At 33.8% G+C, this 18,328-nt stretch overlaps 1 protein-coding gene across 1 annotated transcript in view; it reads left to right on the top strand.

Moving 5' to 3' along the window:
* Positions 1-18,117, top strand: part of LOC110460145 (multidrug resistance-associated protein 5-like) — a 43,047-nt gene extending 24,930 nt beyond the window's left edge. Inside the window, exons 15-27 of the mRNA XM_021512883.1 lie at positions 1,051-1,186; positions 3,614-3,730; positions 5,228-5,394; positions 5,870-6,094; positions 6,540-6,669; positions 7,575-7,857; positions 8,239-8,425; positions 11,615-11,701; positions 13,956-14,139; positions 14,888-15,047; positions 16,618-16,696; positions 17,180-17,293; positions 17,854-18,117. Coding sequence (XP_021368558.1) covers positions 1,051-1,186; positions 3,614-3,730; positions 5,228-5,394; positions 5,870-6,094; positions 6,540-6,669; positions 7,575-7,857; positions 8,239-8,425; positions 11,615-11,701; positions 13,956-14,139; positions 14,888-15,047; positions 16,618-16,696; positions 17,180-17,293; positions 17,854-18,117 — 2,133 coding nt within the window. The remainder of the gene's footprint in view (positions 1-1,050; positions 1,187-3,613; positions 3,731-5,227; positions 5,395-5,869; positions 6,095-6,539; positions 6,670-7,574; positions 7,858-8,238; positions 8,426-11,614; positions 11,702-13,955; positions 14,140-14,887; positions 15,048-16,617; positions 16,697-17,179; positions 17,294-17,853) is intronic.
* The last annotated feature ends 211 nt before the right edge of the window (positions 18,118-18,328 follow it).

The raw sequence follows: 18,328 nt of genomic DNA, 5'->3' as shown, positions 1-18,328 counted from the left end.
AGGCATCTTCTCAATAAACCAGTAAGTGTCAAGTTTGTATGAAGTGATAGTCAATGTCATAGTAACACTGGGTGTGGTTTATTTCTATATATCATCAAAATGCATTAAATATACAAAAAGTGTTTTTAATAATCTAAAATGATCTAAAATAAGACTCAATTATGGGAAACGTTTTTTTTTTCTTTTTTTTTTATTGGGGAAACACACATTGTGCAGTAAATACTTTTTAAACCTAGCATTCAGATGAAACGTATTCACTTTAAAATTTGATCTGCCTTTTTCACTTTTTTCGCGCAACTGCCTTTTGATGAATATTCATAACCAAAACTCATTTCCTCTTGTTTACATTAATTGCCGTCCTTCCAGTAAAAGAAATGAATCTTATAAAAATAATTAGTGAGATGTATTTGCTCAAAGTTCATAAAATTGAAAGAATAAAATAAAAACACGCTTATGTGCAATTATGATATTTAGTTGACTGCCAAAATAACATTCAAAGACAAATTTGGTAGTACAGGTTCATACATGTATAGCACAACCAGCGAAATATAACTGTATGATGTTTTGATGATCAGGACAATGTCTAAGCAAGGTTTAAGATTTTATATTTAAATCGGTAGTGCAGTGTAATTGATATGGCTGTCATAAAATATCCTAAATATGCTCTATTATCGGCCAAAAACTATTTAAATCCTATTTTTGAATTTAAAGTTTTGCTTACAATATTTGAAGCAACATGCGAATTATGTCAAAACGTTATATTACTTTATAGAATTAAAAAAATGCTGTTAGCTTTTTCCAGATGTTTCTCTGCTTTTACTTTCAGTTGAATTACTTTGGGTTTAAATTATTCTATAGTCGTGCTACATTTATGGTAAAATGAAAAGCATATGTTACTATTTTTCAATAAACTAGTGTGTCCAGCAAAACATAGACAAACAAAAACAAACATAGATTCGGATTCAAACTCATACTTAACTATGTTTCGAAGCAATTATTCTCCTAATTCCAAAGAATACTTAGTGCTTAATTCATTATTATATTTTTCAGTATTTAAAACACTGTGACGAAATTTACGTTATGGACGATGGTGAAATAAGCGAACATGGAACTCATGAGTCGTTGTTGGCCAAGGAGGGACATTACACCAAGTTAATGAAGCAATTCAACAACAACAACAACAACAAACACAACAACAAAACAAGTAATAAAAGTAATATATCCCCGTTTATGATATAAAAATAATGTATTATCGTTTATGATATTACTTAAAGGTACATGTAATGTATCCACGTTTATATTCTAACTTCAAGGTAATGTATCTCTGTTTATAATATAACTTAAAATAATGTATCCCTGTTTATATCATAACTTTAAGGTAATGTATCCCCGTTTATAATATTAAGGTAATGTATCCCCGTTTATAATACAACTTTAAGGTAATGTATCCCCGTTTATAATATAAAAGTAATGTTGTCGTTTATGATATTGCTTTAAGGTAATGTATCCCCGTTAATAATATAACTTTAAGGTAATGTATCCCCGTTTATATTATAACTTTACTGTAATGTATCCCCGTTTATATTATAACTTTAAGGTAATGTATCTCTGTTTGTAATATCACTTTAAATAATGTATTTCCGTTTATTTTATAACTTTAAGGTAATGTATCCCCGTTTATAATATAACTCTAAGGTAATGTATCCCCGTTTATAATATAACTTTAAGGTAATGTATCCCCGTTTATAATATAACTTTAAGGTAATGTATCCCTGTTTATAATATAACTTTAAGGTAATATATCCCTATTTATAATATAACTCTAAGGTAATGTATCCCCGTTTATAATATAACTTTAAGGTAATGTATCCCCGTTTATAATATAACTCTAAGGTAATGTATCCCCGTTTATAATATAACTTTAAGGTAATATATCCCCGTTTATAACATAACTCTAAGGTAATGTATCCCCGTTTATAATACAACTTTAAGGTAATGTATCCCCGTTTATAATATAACTCTAAGGTAATGTATCCCAATTTATGATATAAAGGTAATATATCCCCGTTTATAACATAATTTTAAGGTAATGTATGCCCGTTTATAATATAACTTTAAGGTAATGTATCTCTGTTTGTAATATAACTTTAAATAATGTATCTCCGTTTATTTTATAACTTTAAGGTAATGTATCCCCGTTTATAATATAACTTTAAGGTAATATATCCCCGTTTATAACATAACTTTAAGGTAATGCATCCCCGTTTATAATATAACTTTAAGGTAATGTATCCCTGTTTATAATATAACTTTAAGATAATGTATCCCCGTTTATTTCTCAGTAATAAGATAACAACCTGTTCCAATTTCGAGTATACATTTTTACTTGATTCGGTAACAACAAAGCTCATCAGTAAAGATGTTTAGATTGGTAGTTAATTTACGCCCCACATTCCACGCCTCACATTACATTTTATTCTGAAATTTAGTGTTTTAATAAATTGAATTCGAACTTGTGATAACACCAAAAATATGTATGAAATATGATAAATATGATATGAACCTGTGATAACTCTTGACCATGTATGATCTTGTGATTAGTAATTTTAGGTCAAAATATGTAAAATGTTCGTATGATATGTTTCATGCCAAGGACCACAGTGGAAATAAGTCGAAGTTATCCTGGTAAAACATGTATTATATTGTTCATGTACTGGACTTTTATGTATTCATGCAATGTTTTACCAAATAAAGCTATCTATCATATTGTCTTTAAAGATCATCGTCTGAAAACGAAATCAAATTTTGGAGGTGGAGGGTCGGAGAGGTTTCGACCAACCTTAACAAGCATTTACGTCATCATCACCACATGAATTCTAAATATGGGATTATTATATAGTGCCTGTCATGACTGAAAGCTAAGTTATTCAGCCTCCAGTGAATGAAAAATACAATTTTCTTATACATCCACGGAAGGCTAACTACCAGTAGAATAGCAGTGAACACAATATAGTTTCTTGTGTGCGTTTCCAAAGCCCTTCACGGATATTCCCCGATACATGATTCTTTTATAACTTTTGACGGCGTTTGTGCCAACAAGACTTATCAGGTCTTCGTGTGATCCCTTACACACTGCTCAAAAAACAAAAGAAATCGTTACTCACTGCTCCAAAAAAGAACAATTGACCCTTACTGAAATCGCCGTGTTAACAATCAGCATCCAAACCTCAATCTAGGTTCTTCCAAAAAGCCTTAAAATCCATGTCTTTTTAACTAGATACTTCAAAATTGCGTGTAGGTATTTCATTGTGTACTGTTTTTACATTGTATTGTTTTAGAATATTTATATGCTTATGTGTGTACATTATAACACATAATTTTCCTACCAAACATCTTCGTTTCAGATGATATCAAATAAAGCGCTCTCTATATTTTTTATGAATTGATTGAGTGTTTTACTTATTTCGTTTTATCATATAAAACAAACATCATTGTATACAAAAGTTTAGGTTACTAGAAATACAATTTGTATATCATAAATTAAATGTTACCCATGAGTATATCTTATCATCGTTGCTGTTTTAACTTTAATATTTAGATTCTTATATTGCAGATGACAAAATCTTCGAGGGTGATGACGTATATTTGGACAAATCGATCGATATCACAAAAAATCAGCAGCAGAACGAGTCTGCAGGAATGGCTAGCTATGACCATAACTATGAAAAAGGTTTGTGTTGAAATCATCACTGTTTGCTGCTTTTAATAATGTGTAATATCGAACAATACACGTCGACGAACTGTGCTGGTTTCCCTCTATTTATCCCTTGCTTAATCAACGCAAAACCACATCCAGTGATGGTGAAGGATGATTTGACTGTTTCTGATTTCACAATTGATCGAAAACATGATAGAAACAAACATTGTACCGTATACCATAAACATTGAATCTTTTAATTTTTGTTCCGTTTACCATTTTTTAACTTTCAGTTTTGTACCATATACCATTTAAATTTCATCTTTAATTTTCCTGGTCATTGTTTTCAATAAAAGGGCTTGATAGCAAATCACATAAATTACACTTTGAACTTATTGGTCCAAAACTATGTATGGCAACTATTTTTAATACACTTTGAACTTCTTGGCTAAAACTATGTTAATGTACTTTGAGGTATTTCTTCAATATTGCATCAATACTACCATTTTGATGAAGAGCAATAACATTTTTTTTTATTGAAATTGACGATTCCTATAAGAATCCTGATAATATATACACAAGTTGTCTTTTGTCAGGGATGGCGTCAACATTCTCTATACTAATGAATGATCCTCTTCGTTAGCCAGATATTCTAACTTTAATCATTTATGGTCTCGTTCGTACGAACCATGACAACAAACGAGAAAAATTCAATTCCATGATCTGAAGTTTTAATTCAGTATAAGCTGACTCTGACGTTGACACCCAACAAGAATTGATTCGCTACTTCATTCTGGTGATCGATATGTTACTTAGTCAGAGTTTCTGCCAGAAATGCTTCAGTCTACAATGACAAAATTTGAAAACGTCTTCAAGACTTGATTTCCAACTATGGGATATATCTAGCTGCCATAATCAAAAATATGTTTTCGGTCGTAGATGATATGTTCGTTTCTTTGTTTGACAGACAATTCCATGAAAAACATGTTGGGGTTTCATTATATCTTTCCGTTTGTTTTAGCTTATTCGTATCGCATGAAGCTTTCAAGTATAACAGAATAAAGTCTAAGTTAAAACCAGGTAAAAATCCCCCTGCTACTGCAGGCAAAACACTTGAGAATTCAGCTGTGGCTTTTCGTTTACACGATAACTTCCCCAAAACTTCGTAGTGGATATAACGGTAGCGCTCCTTGGTTAGGAAACAGTTTAATGACCAGTGGTCAGGTTTTAACACTCAAAACACCGTTGTAGGTTAGTCTTATGTTTTCCAGCGTAAATATAGTTTCATAAAGTTGCCGCAAAGTATGGCTTTATTTTCAGAAATGATTGATCAAAGCTTTAATCATGCTTGAACAAATCCGAATGTATAATTGCAACTTTTGACAGTGAAACGGATATCTTTAAAAGACAATTAGTCTACAATTGTTGACACTCTGTGTTTACTAGATTTTATTACATTTTTTAGATGAAGGTTATGTATATATTATAATAAAAAAAGTTTTAATTTTAATGATCAAGGTATTCTGACAGACAGGGAGACGTCAAAGGCAGGCAACATAAGTTTGGATACATACTTGAGCTACGTTCGTGCAGCAGGAGGGAAGATAGTAACAGCTGTGGTGGTCCTGCTATATGTATGCTCAATTTCGTCGATGGCATTCAGTGAATGGTGGCTTGGAATTTGGATTGAGAAGAGTGTAGGTTTAACTTGAATCTTATAAAGAAATAAAGACCAATTTTCGATCAGATTAACGAGCTTATTAATATTCAGTGCATTCTTAATAACTTATTTGCTGAATACCATAGCTTTTGAATTTCGAATATTCTCTATTGTTTAAAACAACGAATTCAACTACCACCACCATTACCACTACATTTACGGCTACTACAACAAGTACTACCACTGATTCTACTACTACTTTGACTTATTGACCTACTTATTTATACTAGTATCAATGTTAAACTTACTGTTACTACTGGCGCCACCACCTCCGCCTTGGCACCTCACCAACGCCGCCATTGACACATAATCGCCACCGCTATCTCAACCACTATACATTAAAATTCTTTTGACAAATTCATTAGAAAATAGACCATGTATCATTCTGATTAAGATTGCAGGTTTTGTCGAGTTGAATTGTTGATATTGAATCAGTTAATCTGTATTTGCAGACTAAAACAGCTCAGGCACCACTCATTTCCGAGTCCAATGAAACAGGCATACATTCCTCAATTCATAAGAATGTGTCCACGTCCCCAGTACGGACACCGAACACAACTGTCTCCTGGGAAACGATGGAAGAACTAGAGGAAACGGATTGGTATTTGCTTGTTTATGTATTTACAACTCTAATGATTGCTGGACTAGCTGTATTAAAAGCAGTAGTAGCAGGTGTGGTAAGTTATTCCTTCTTATGAAAAGATAAAATGATATATACTCGATACCAAAAATAAATAAAGGAGAAACAGTGTTCTTCTATTTTAATTTGTGACAAAGTTTGTCTGGTTCTGATGGCCAATCATGTCATACATGTAGGTGCTAAATAAGATCACGATTTAATCAATACTTTCAAATGCGTAACCTTTGTAATACAACATTTCGCAATGATGATATATGCCTAGTAAACTACGCTGGTTACATAGTATAAAGATTCTGCTGACCAGTTTATTAATCAAAACTACATGAAAAGACATGCAGGAAATAACTTTCAAAGGCGTAGTCACATGTTTGTATGGCAGTACTACTAGGATCCTCAATTAGTTTAACGGAACAATCGAAGTACGATGATCAGCCAAAATTTAATAAGCAAACATTTAATTTATAATCTCACGTGTCAAACAGGTGATGATAAGAGCGTCAATAAACCTACACCACAAGGCCATAGATGGAGTGATGAGTGCCCCTATGAAGTTCTTTGATGCAAATCCACCGGGTAGAATCATAAACCGATTCTCGCGAGACACAGAAGATGGTTAGTACATTAATCAGAATAGAAGCTATTGTGATCCTTGAACTGTTTTCTTTATTTCTGTTTGCTGGTGATATTTTATTATCGTTTCAACTACATGACAGGAGATAGGGAAGATATGGTCATGACTTTACTTCATTTGAACTTATTCCAGGTATATACAAAAAAATAGTATCCAATAGATATACGATGTATATCAATAACATTTTAAGCCGAAACATCCATTTCGCGCAGGGCAAAACTGTCATATCTTTGAGAAAAAAGTGACTTCAGCAACAATTCTCGTAAAAAAAACCCAAAAAACTTTGGTATCTATAGAAACAAATGCAATATGACTTTACTATTTTATAAGAAATGTTGCAAAAACAAAATATTAAAAAAAAGATAAACATGTAAATTTCCCCCTCAGTTGATTTCTGCTGATCTTGTATGAAATATATATTCAATTCTCACTACACTCACTAAGAAATTTGAAATTAACCAGTGCATCTCTTAATTTTTAATTTATAAATCAAGGCTTTATATGTACCTCCGCTTCTATTTCAATAAACCAATCTGGATTGCTAAATGTTTAGTCCCTACCATCACCCGATAAATCCTAGAAGACGAAACAGCTGGATGTTGCAGTGAAATTAGGTTTTCAGCATACTGTATATATAACGAGATTTGTATGACCATATATTAACTCATAAATCCAGGGATTTTACACATCTCCCCTACTGCTTCAAAAGACAAGTTTAGATTTCAAATCTTTTGGCCCGAACCATCACCAATAAGTCCTAGAAGGATGAAACAGCTGGATGTTGCGGTGTAATTCAATTTTTAACATACTCTATCTATTAAAAATGTGTATGACCAAATATTAATAAACTTTTGATATTATCATTTAATTTCTTTTTGTGTTGCAGCTGATATATTTCTTCCGCAACTGATGGATGATCTACTCCAAGTCGTGATTTTGATAGCAACATCTCTTGTGAGCGCAGCCTTCAATTTCCCATTGATCCTAGTCGCGGTTGCTCCCGTTGGATTTTACTTTTATGTTATCAAAAATATAGCATCCGTGTCAATCCGAAATATCAAACGACTTGAAAACGTCGTAAGGTCATCCCTTATAAATCACGTGACTACATCATGCAGTGGACTTAATACTATTGTTTCCTTCTCGCAAGAAAATAACTTTGTCAATGGGTAAGTAACAGTGGGAACATATTTTACACGTTTTTGCCTTGAAAATTATGCCACTTTTTGTTACTTTAACTTCATGTCGCTAACCACCGAACGCAAGTTAACATCAATGTTCCAGTTTTCTGCATTATATTCTTTAAAGAATGTAACGCGCAGTGATGAGTGAATGTACAGTATTAACGCTATTTTGACAGAGAACTTAACAAAGAAAAGCATGTCATCAGTTATATTTGAAAAAATATGTTATAAAATAATTATAATACTATACATGATATTGTAATATGATAATGAATTTGATACAATTATGTGATAATGAGATACTGAAGCATTGACAATAGTTCAAACATGATATGTATGACTGTGTAGTTGGATGTTCCATTAAAGGTGTAAGCAGCACTCGGACAGCACTTCAGTTGGGCTGTTTCTTTATGAAACCTGCATCAAGTGGATGGGCCAGAGAATGGGCTTCGGAGGTTCTGTACTGACAATTATTATAACTATCATTGTACTCTTCACCAAAGGAACCGTATCTCCTGCTTTGGCAGCTCTGTCACTAACCATGTCCATGAAGGTAGGTTTCTCTGTCACAATGTCCATCAATGTAAGTTTCAATGTCACTCACATTGTCCACCGATGTAAGTGTCTCTTTGACTCACCATGTCTATCAATGTAGGATTCTTTTAACTCACATTGTCCATCAATGTAAGTGTCTCTTTGACTCACTATGTCCATTAATGTAAGTTTCACTGTCACTCACATTGTCAACCGATGTAAGTGTCTCTTTGACTCACCATGTCTATCAATGTAGGATTCTTTTAACTCACATTGTCCATTAATGTAAGTGTCTCTTTGACTCACACTGTCCATAAATGTAATTGTCTCTTTGACTCACTATGTCCATCAATGTAAGTGTCTCTTTGACTCACTATGTCCATCAATGTAAGTGTCTCTTTGACTCATTATGTCCATCAATGTAAGTGTCTCTTTGACTCACTATGTCCATCAATGTAAGTGTCTCTTTGACTCATCATGTCTATCAATGTAGGATTCTTTTAACTCACATTGTCCATCAATGTAAGTGTCTCTTTGACTCACTATGTCCATCAATGTAAGTGTCTCTTTGACTCACTATGTCCATCAATGTAAGTGTCTCTTTGACTCATCATGTCTATCAATGTAGGATTCTTTTAACTCACATTGTCCATCAATGTAAGTGTCTCTTTGACTCACTATGTCCATCAATGTAAGTGTCTCTTTGACTCACTATGTCCATCAATGTAAGTGTCTCTTTGACTCATCATGTCTATCAATGTAGGATTCTTTTAACTCACATTGTCCATCAATGTAAGTGTCTCTTTGACTCACTATGTCCATCAATGTAAGTGTCTCTTTGACTCACTATGTCCATCAATGTAAGTGTCTCTTTGACTCATCATGTCTATCAATGTAGGATTCTTTTAACTCACATTGTCCATCAATGTAAGTGTCTCTTTGACTCACTATGTCCATCAATGTAAGTGTCTCTTTGACTCACTATGTCCATCAATGTAAGTGTCTCTTTGACTCATCATGTCTATCAATGTAGGATTCTTTTAACTCACATTGTCCATCAATGTAAGTGTCTCTTTGACTCACTATGTCCATCAATGTAAGTGTCTCTTTGACTCACTATGTCCATCAATGTAAGTGTCTCTTTGACTCATCATGTCTATCAATGTAGGATTCTTTTAACTCACATTGTCCATCAATGTAAGTGTCTCTTTGACTCACTATGTCCATCAATGTAAGTGTCTCTTTGACTCACTATGTCCATCAATGTAAGTGTCTCTTTGACTCATCATGTCTATCAATGTAGGATTCTTTTAACTCACATTGTCCATCAATGTAAGTGTCTCTTTGACTCACTATGTCCATCAATGTAAGTGTCTCTTTGACTCACTATGTCCATCAATGTAAGTGTCTCTTTGACTCATCATGTCTATCAATGTAGGATTCTTTTAACTCACATTGTCCATCAATGTAAGTGTCTCTTTGACTCACTATGTCCATCAATGTAAGTGTCTCTTTGACTCACTATGTCCATCAATGTAAGTGTCTCTTTGACTCACCATGTCCATCAATGTAAGTGTCTCTTTGACTCATCATGTCTATCAATGTAGGATTCTTTTAACTCACATTGTCCATCAATGTAAGTGTCTCTTTGACTCACTATGTCCATCAATGTAAGTGTCTCTTTGACTCACTATGTCCATCAATGTAAGTGTCTCTTTGACTCATTATGTCCATCAATGTAAGTGTCTCTTTGACTCATCATGTCTATCAATGTAGGATTCTTTTAACTCACATTGTCCATCAATGTAAGTGTCTCTTTGACTCACTATGTCCATCAATGTAAGTGTCTCTTTGACTCACTATGTCCATCAATGTAAGTGTCTCTTTGACTCATCATGTCCATCAATGTAAGTGTCTCTTTGACTCATCATGTCTATCAATGTAGGATTCTTTTAACTCACATTGTCCATCAATGTAAGTGTCTCTTTGACTCACTATGTCCATCAATGTAAGTGTCTCTTTGACTCACTATGTCCATCAATGTAAGTGTCTCTTTGACTCATCATGTCTATCAATGTAGGATTCTTTTAACTCACATTGTCCATCAATGTAAGTGTCTCTTTGACTCACTATGTCCATCAATGTAAGTGTCTCTTTGACTCACTATGTCCATCAATGTAAGTGTCTCTTTGACTCATCATGTCCATCAATGTAAGTGTCTCTTTGACTCATCATGTCTATCAATGTAGGATTCTTTTAACTCACATTGTCCATCAATGTAAGTGTCTCTTTGACTCACTATGTCCATCAATGTAAGTGTCTCTTTGACTCACTATGTCCATCAATGTAAGTGTCTCTTTGACTCATTATGTCCATCAATGTAAGTGTCTCTTTGACTCATCATGTCTATCAATGTAGGATTCTTTTAACTCACATTGTCCATCAATGTAAGTGTCTCTTTGACTCACTATGTCCATCAATGTAAGTGTCTCTTTGACTCACTATGTCCATCAATGTAAGTGTCTCTTTGACTCATCATGTCCATCAATGTAAGTGTCTCTTTGACTCATCATGTCTATCAATGTAGGATTCTTTTAACTCACATTGTCCATCAATGTAAGTGTCTCTTTGACTCACTATGTCCATCAATGTAAGTGTCTCTTTGACTCACTATGTCCATCAATGTAAGTGTCTCTTTGACTCATCATGTCCATCAATGTAAGTGTCTCTTTGACTCATCATGTCTATCAATGTAGGATTCTTTTAACTCACATTGTCCATCAATGTAAGTGTCTCTTTGACTCACTATGTCCATCAATGTAAGTGTCTCTTTGACTCACTATGTCCATTAATGTAAGTGTCTCTTTGACTCATCATGTCCATCAATGTAAGTTTCACTGTCACTCACCATGTCCATCAATATATGTGTATGTACATATATTGCTATCCAATGTTATTTGAAGCATAGTTAACAAGCCATACTTTAAAAAAGCTCTAACGTTACAAAATCCAGCCAGTTATGTGTGCTTTTCCTACCTGATGCTCGAATGATGAGTATGATTAAATCAAATAATTGCGATTTTGTTTTATTTTTAACTTACTTGTATCGTGATTTTGAGTATGCAACATTGTGTTCATGCTTTGGTTCGTTTTTCTCACGTATACCTATCCAGTAAGTATGACATTTTTTCTTTTAACCTAATTTCAGATGACATCACTTATCCTGTTCTGCGCCCGTTTGGTAAATGAGGTTGAATCCAGATTTACATCAATTGAACGTTTACATGAGTATGAGGTATAAATGACTACTTTTGTTACTATTTCATATATGACGTAAGCATGAGTATTTTTGTTACTAGTTCCTATATGACGTAAGCGTGAGTTGTTTTGTTACTATTTCCTATATATTTACATTCTGTATGCTTAGACCCATTGACAAAAATTACATTCATAAATGCATAACACAGGTGTTCATAGAATCTCAGCACGTGGGAACTGATAGTAACCTGATCACACTGCGTAGTAATACACTACAAAAACTACTCACTCGGAACGACCGACCTAGATGCTTAATTCTTACATCTTAAAATATTATTGAACTGTGCTTGGTGAAATATCCACGTATTCACGTGTCCTGTGCTACAAATAAACATTGAATATGGAACTACATTTTGTTGTGTTATTGTTGTTGACGGTTGCTAAGATCTCTCACGATAGTGTCACATTTCCCCGCGAAAAAACACTGTTCTCGCCACTGCGTTGCACCCGTGTATAAGCAGGAACAAACCCTGTTTATTTGTTTTATTCGTTGTTATATCGATCCACTGAAAGGATTCGTCAATGTAAATATAAGGAATGATATTTATTTTTTCAACATTTATGAGGTCATAACAACAATGGGTTTTTGGACATATTTTACATGAATCGCTAACGCGATTCATTCAATATGTCCATAAACCCATTGTTGTTATGACCTCATAAATGTTGAAAAAATAAAAATCATTCCTTAAATAACGTAAGCATGAGTACTTTTGTTACTATTTCCTATATGACGTAAGCGTGAGTTGTTTTTTTGTTACTATTTCCTATATGACGTAAGCATGAGTACTTTTGTTACTATGTTCTATATGACGTAATCATGAGTAATTTTGTAACTATTTTCTCAAGCAATTGATAACTTTGCTCTCCACGTCCTTCATTTAATTAAATTACATTTACATTGTTATACAGAGATATCATGCTATATGCTAGCATAATACAAATAGCATATTTCATCATTTACGAATGATATGCATGCATATGCATACTCTCTTTTCAAAAAGTTTTGAAATTATGAAGGGATTGCGTATCTTTAATTTGACTTTCATCCTGATTAGATTTATTTAATTAATTCTTATTGTCGATCCTCTATTTATCGCGACGATATATTTCATTATACATTATTAGTATTTTCTATTCCTTCAATTGTGTATATCTGTTCAAAGAATCAAACAAAGACCTGAGAATTAGGAAACAAATATGTTCATAACATTGGTAAATATGTAGGTGGGTAAAAAAACCTTAACTTTTATTCCTTATACTCTCGGTGCTTAATGGAAATAGTTATCATATATTTAATTTGATAATTTTTCAGATGCATATATTCATATTTCATTTTAACTTTTCTAACCTTTAGGTATTCCAATAAATGTCCATAGCGAATATACTTATTTTTGGGATACATTGAAAATATTTTTATTCATAAATGGTGAAATAAAACTGCAATATAGCAACGTCAACCGGCGTTCCAGCAGGACAACTATACCACAGACCAGTCATGATTATATGATAGAAAGCAATAACACCGTCAGGTCTGGCCTACTCACAGCCCTGATCTCTCCATGTTAAAACATGTATTGGAGAAGTATGACAAAATCAGGACAGATTGTGTACCAGGAGGTATTAACCCGAGTACCAGTGAAGATGACCAATGTCCTGATCAATTATTAAAAGCGCAAAGGAGCCAGTGCAATCACTGCAGCACCAATGGATATGTGTATGGGTCAAATGATTAGTGAAATGAGAAGCATCTGCGGTAAAAAATAGCAATACTAAGTGATAAGTGATTTATTGTTCAAAAGCACAAGAAAATACGGAGTACCATATTTCTTTTCATATTGAATTGAAATGTCATCTTTAAACTGGTATCCCTGGTCCTCTTTTTAAAATATTAGGATTTTCTAGCAATATGTTTACCAGTAAACAATGTAGCCAGGGGTGTAGCTACATGTAGCCCTTGTCGGAGTGGATTCATTTAGGAACATGTCCAGGACGGGGCCTTGGTAGGGGGACAAGCGGGTGCAACAAGCAGTGTTTTTTTCTGCTTGGACATATGGTGATTCTCCTGCGTACAAGCGTATAGCAAGCTGCGCGTCTGATATCAACCATTTCTTGCCGTAGAGCTTCATCATACACTTAACATTTGGCGGTCGTCATCATGAAATTCAATTCCAATATTGTCCTTTTGTTTTTATGTTATGGCATTTAAAGTGATACCAATTGCTTTTAAGAACCTCGAAACAGAGAAGGAAACTGGGAGTTCGACAGTAGACCAAAACTGGCCAAGCCAAGGAAGGATAACGTTCTCAAATGTGACGATGAAATATCGCATTGACATGGATCCCGTACTTCATAACATTAGTTTTGATATCCTTCCTAAACAAAAAGTCGGCATTGTCGGCCGTACTGGAGCAGGTGAGACACATTTTGAAAATATGTTTTTGCAGACTAAACAAGGAATTGAAGCTTTAGTTATTTACTAGAGATAACTTCTTACTCATTTTTTTTACACGTTTCTGAACTTTGAGAACGTACTCAGTTTAAATGGTTTAAGATACAGGTATGTAAACATCTTCAAATGTACAAATATATTCGCCATCACACATTCCTCACTTAAGATACGAAATGTGATCTGCTTATTATTGGATATTTCACGAATAATAATTTGTTTTGTATTGAATCAAATATATGTTTTTCAATTCAATATTGATAATTAAGCGATTGTTCATAGGTCTTCATTTGCAGTTTCTTTGTTTTTATTTATTTCGGCAGATTGTCAAAAATATGTAACTTTTTACATTTCATGAGAAATATTCAGAAATTAAAAAATGTGAATATTTTGATTAGGAAAACGTTTTACTTTTATTTTACACCGCATACGATTAAGTATAAACATACACTGGACATAGCGATTGATTTTGTAGAATTGCATCCGGATCTACTCCGTAATAACAATTTGTCAGTTCCATGATAACACCATCTACAAGACAACTGTGTAGTTCTTTTATTTTTTTTATTTCACGACATTGTGCTTGATATAACTAGTGCAAAATTATTTTATTTTAAATTGACCACATTTGTCCCGAATGACTCCTTATATCTAGTCATTAGCCTAATACTACATCATGTATTTTATTGCTTACATACATCTCTCGTTGGCTAGGTAAATCTTCCTTAGCTGCTGCGCTGTTCGGATTGGCTGATTTATCGGGAGGACACATATTCATTGATGACGTTGAAATTGGAACTATAACCCGGAAACTTCTGCGTTCAAAATTGTCGTCGATTCCTCAAGACCCTGTCCTTTTTGCTGGTACACTAAGGCAAGTCTCACTGAAAACAAACGTGTGTTGGAGCTTTCTTGTTGTAATATCTTAAGGATCCCCGTTTCACTCCAAAAGAAAAGAAAAAAACCAGAAAAAAACAACCCAAACAAACAAAAAACTGTTACTATGCATTTGACATTTTCCCGGTATGACAATAGCTTTGATAAAATCATTTTCGAAAGGAAAACAATACTTTGTAGGACTTCCATGAACAAAAAGTGATATAGATGAAATAAAAAAAAACATCATTAACAACTGATGTCTGCTTGTAAAAGTTCAGCTTGGCTAAACCGTGATTCCAACCCTGGACTTCAGATTGTTATACTATCGCTCTAACCGATTGAGCTACCTGGTCAACGCCAGTGAGGAAATAAAGGGAGGTCACTGTATACACGAAAACTAAGTTAATGAATGAAGGCTTTTAAAGTGTCGTGGAGCTACAAATTGCTTTTTTATTTTAAGGGTTATATCTTGACAAGGTGCCAGTTGTAGCATGCTTAATCACTAGTTACCTTAGTTCACATTAGTTGTTGTGGAAGCACGTGATGTCATTTCAGATATATTGGTAGTGTTTTCTTTTCTTTTCGTTTCAAATGTGTGATCCGATTTTGAATTTCCATATAAACGCTTTNAAAACCTTTTTTTTTTTTTTTTTTTTTTTTTTTTTAAATCGTAATAATGATCTCGCAACATAGAATGTTTTTGAATAATTTTTAATCAATATCGTCTTAAATTTTTATTTAAGGATCCCTGTACCACCGCCAAAAAACTGTTGCTATACATTTGCAGATTTTTTCCACGGCATGACTACAGCTTTTATAAATTATTTCTGAACAGAAATCCATACCTTGGGTAACGTTTATGAAAAGTTATACAGATGAGTTTAAAAAAACCCCAACAGCTGTGAGTGTAGAAACAGATCCAGATTTGACCATGGTTAGAAACCTGCTCCTCCGCTGACTGTACTGTCGATCCTAATAACTGACCTACTTGGTTCATTGAACAAAATGTTGTACCCTGGCCCAGTCGAGCTATAAGTACTCAAAACGAAATTATGGGGAAGATAGTATATTTTCGTGAAACTATCGTGAAATTCTTTAATGTTTTCACTGTAGTGGGACAGGGATCCCGTACTAATCATACCCAACAACACAGCAATATCCTTGAAACTAGGCATACATTATTGGCATCAGATCCGGTTTTACATGGGAAACATTCAACACTAAGGTCAAAAGTGAGGTATTGTCAAGCATGGCGATAGGAAACAAAAATAGTATTTGGAAGTAAAGGGGAAATATAAAGATCCCAAATATTGCAATGGATACAGCCGATTTATATTGATCGCTTTCGCGTCCTTACGGTGAGGGCAAAAAGCCAATCCCCAATTGTGAAGGGGGTTCCTACATCAAGTGCTTCTTACAACATGCAGTGAGTAACAAGTATATTCTTTTCTCAATCCCCTTTCTGCAGTGGTGAGTGCTTTAATTGTAATTATGTGTAATACACTTCAATTTTACGTAGTTATTGAATAACGTTTTGTATTGCATTTTAAATTTTATCTGCACAGGTATAACCTGGATCCATTTGACAAATACACGGACGCAATGGTGTGGGCAGCACTGGAACAGGTCCACATGAAGGAAAAGGTATGTTTTTTGAGTGTAATACCTTTAGCTTTATAGCCTATACAGTACACCTGTAAAGCTGGTCATGAAGTATTGCTAATACAAAATATTGATATTTCTCTAAATAGGCATGCATTTTATATTATGTTTTTTCAAAAAAAAATAGAAAAAAATGGGGTTTATTTGTAGAGGTCTGAATACCGCTAAACACATATTACTGTGATACAATATTTTTTGGGAGAAATTCAATTCGCGTTAATGACAAACACATAAAAATTGAAATATTCTACATTGTATATGTAAGTGTTTCTAAAGAAATAGATGCGTTTCTATTGTTTTCATACCAAAACATATTAAACTGGAGAAAACAACGTACATGTATATATCAGTAAAATAAGATACCATTAATTGCAAAAACTGTACATGTTTTTACATTGAAATACAACAATTATTCATTTTTCCTTTACACTTTTGTAAGTTTAGTTATTTTGATTTTTCATTTAGATGAAACTTCTTGGCCAGACTCTTGATTTAAACATCGAGGAAAATGGTGAAAATTTCTCCGTGGGCGAAAGACAACTTATGTGTTTGGCACGTGCTATCTTACGTCAAAATAAGGTAGGAAGACATTCAAGGAAATCAGGACTGAAAGGTGAATAAGGACATTACATAAACTGAAGTATACTTAAGGATAAGAAAAAACACCATTCTGTCAATAATCACCTACTTGAAAAAAGTTCGTCCAAAGAACACGTTGAATCTGAAAGAAAACAAAACATGTTTTCTTTCAAAAACAACGTATTTACATTGGAAAACCCATACACACATATATAAGACTTATCGGTTATTTCTGATTGTGTCGTTCCCCTGATAAAGTTAAATGTAAAGACAAAGAAGAGTTCCGTTTCGTTCGGTATTTGTTCTGATTTAGGGTTGCTAGCCCATTCACTATAAGAAAGAGTTATAAACGAAAGATATCTACATATTACTTCATAAAAACATCGCAGCTACCCGCAAGGATTTAATCTCCGAGCACTAAAATATACTTATCAAGAACGCTTTAACATAGAAAAGTGGTAAGAATATCTACCATAACAACAGGTGATAGAAATTCTTTCATTTCTATTTAGCTACGCCGTTTTCCTGAATCCGCTTTAAACTATTGTAATTTCATTCAGATCCTGGTCTTGGACGAGGCAACAGCGTCCATCGACACGTCCACAAACGCTAAGATACAGGATACGATCCGGGACAGCTTCTCCGACTGTACCGTCCTTACTATCGCCCACAGACTCAAAACCATCTCACATTGTGACGTCATACTGGTTTTGGAGGCCGGACACGTCATAGAAATGGGCAATCCGCAGACCCTGTTACAGAAACCGTATTCGCATTTCAGTTATATGATTCGCGCTCAAACTACGCAGCTACCGGAAGTTTGAATTTATAAACGTTTTTGTATATTTATTCATTGTTTTCACTGATTTCTCTCTTTTCAATCACAGAAATGTTAAGCATAATATATCAAGTAAACGTACTGTTTTTCCCCTTGTCTTTTTTGTTTGTTTAACGTCCTATTAAAATAGCTATAGATTAATTTAAGGATGTGCCTCCATGCGTGCTTGTGTGTTTATGTGTGTGCTGGAGGAAGGG

Source organism: Mizuhopecten yessoensis, unplaced genomic scaffold, assembly GCF_002113885.1.
Source record: "Mizuhopecten yessoensis strain PY_sf001 unplaced genomic scaffold, ASM211388v2 scaffold10331, whole genome shotgun sequence".
In the NCBI taxonomy this organism is placed as follows: Eukaryota; Metazoa; Mollusca; class Bivalvia; order Pectinida; family Pectinidae; genus Mizuhopecten; species Mizuhopecten yessoensis.
This window is presented reverse-complemented; position numbering and strand designations above follow the sequence as displayed.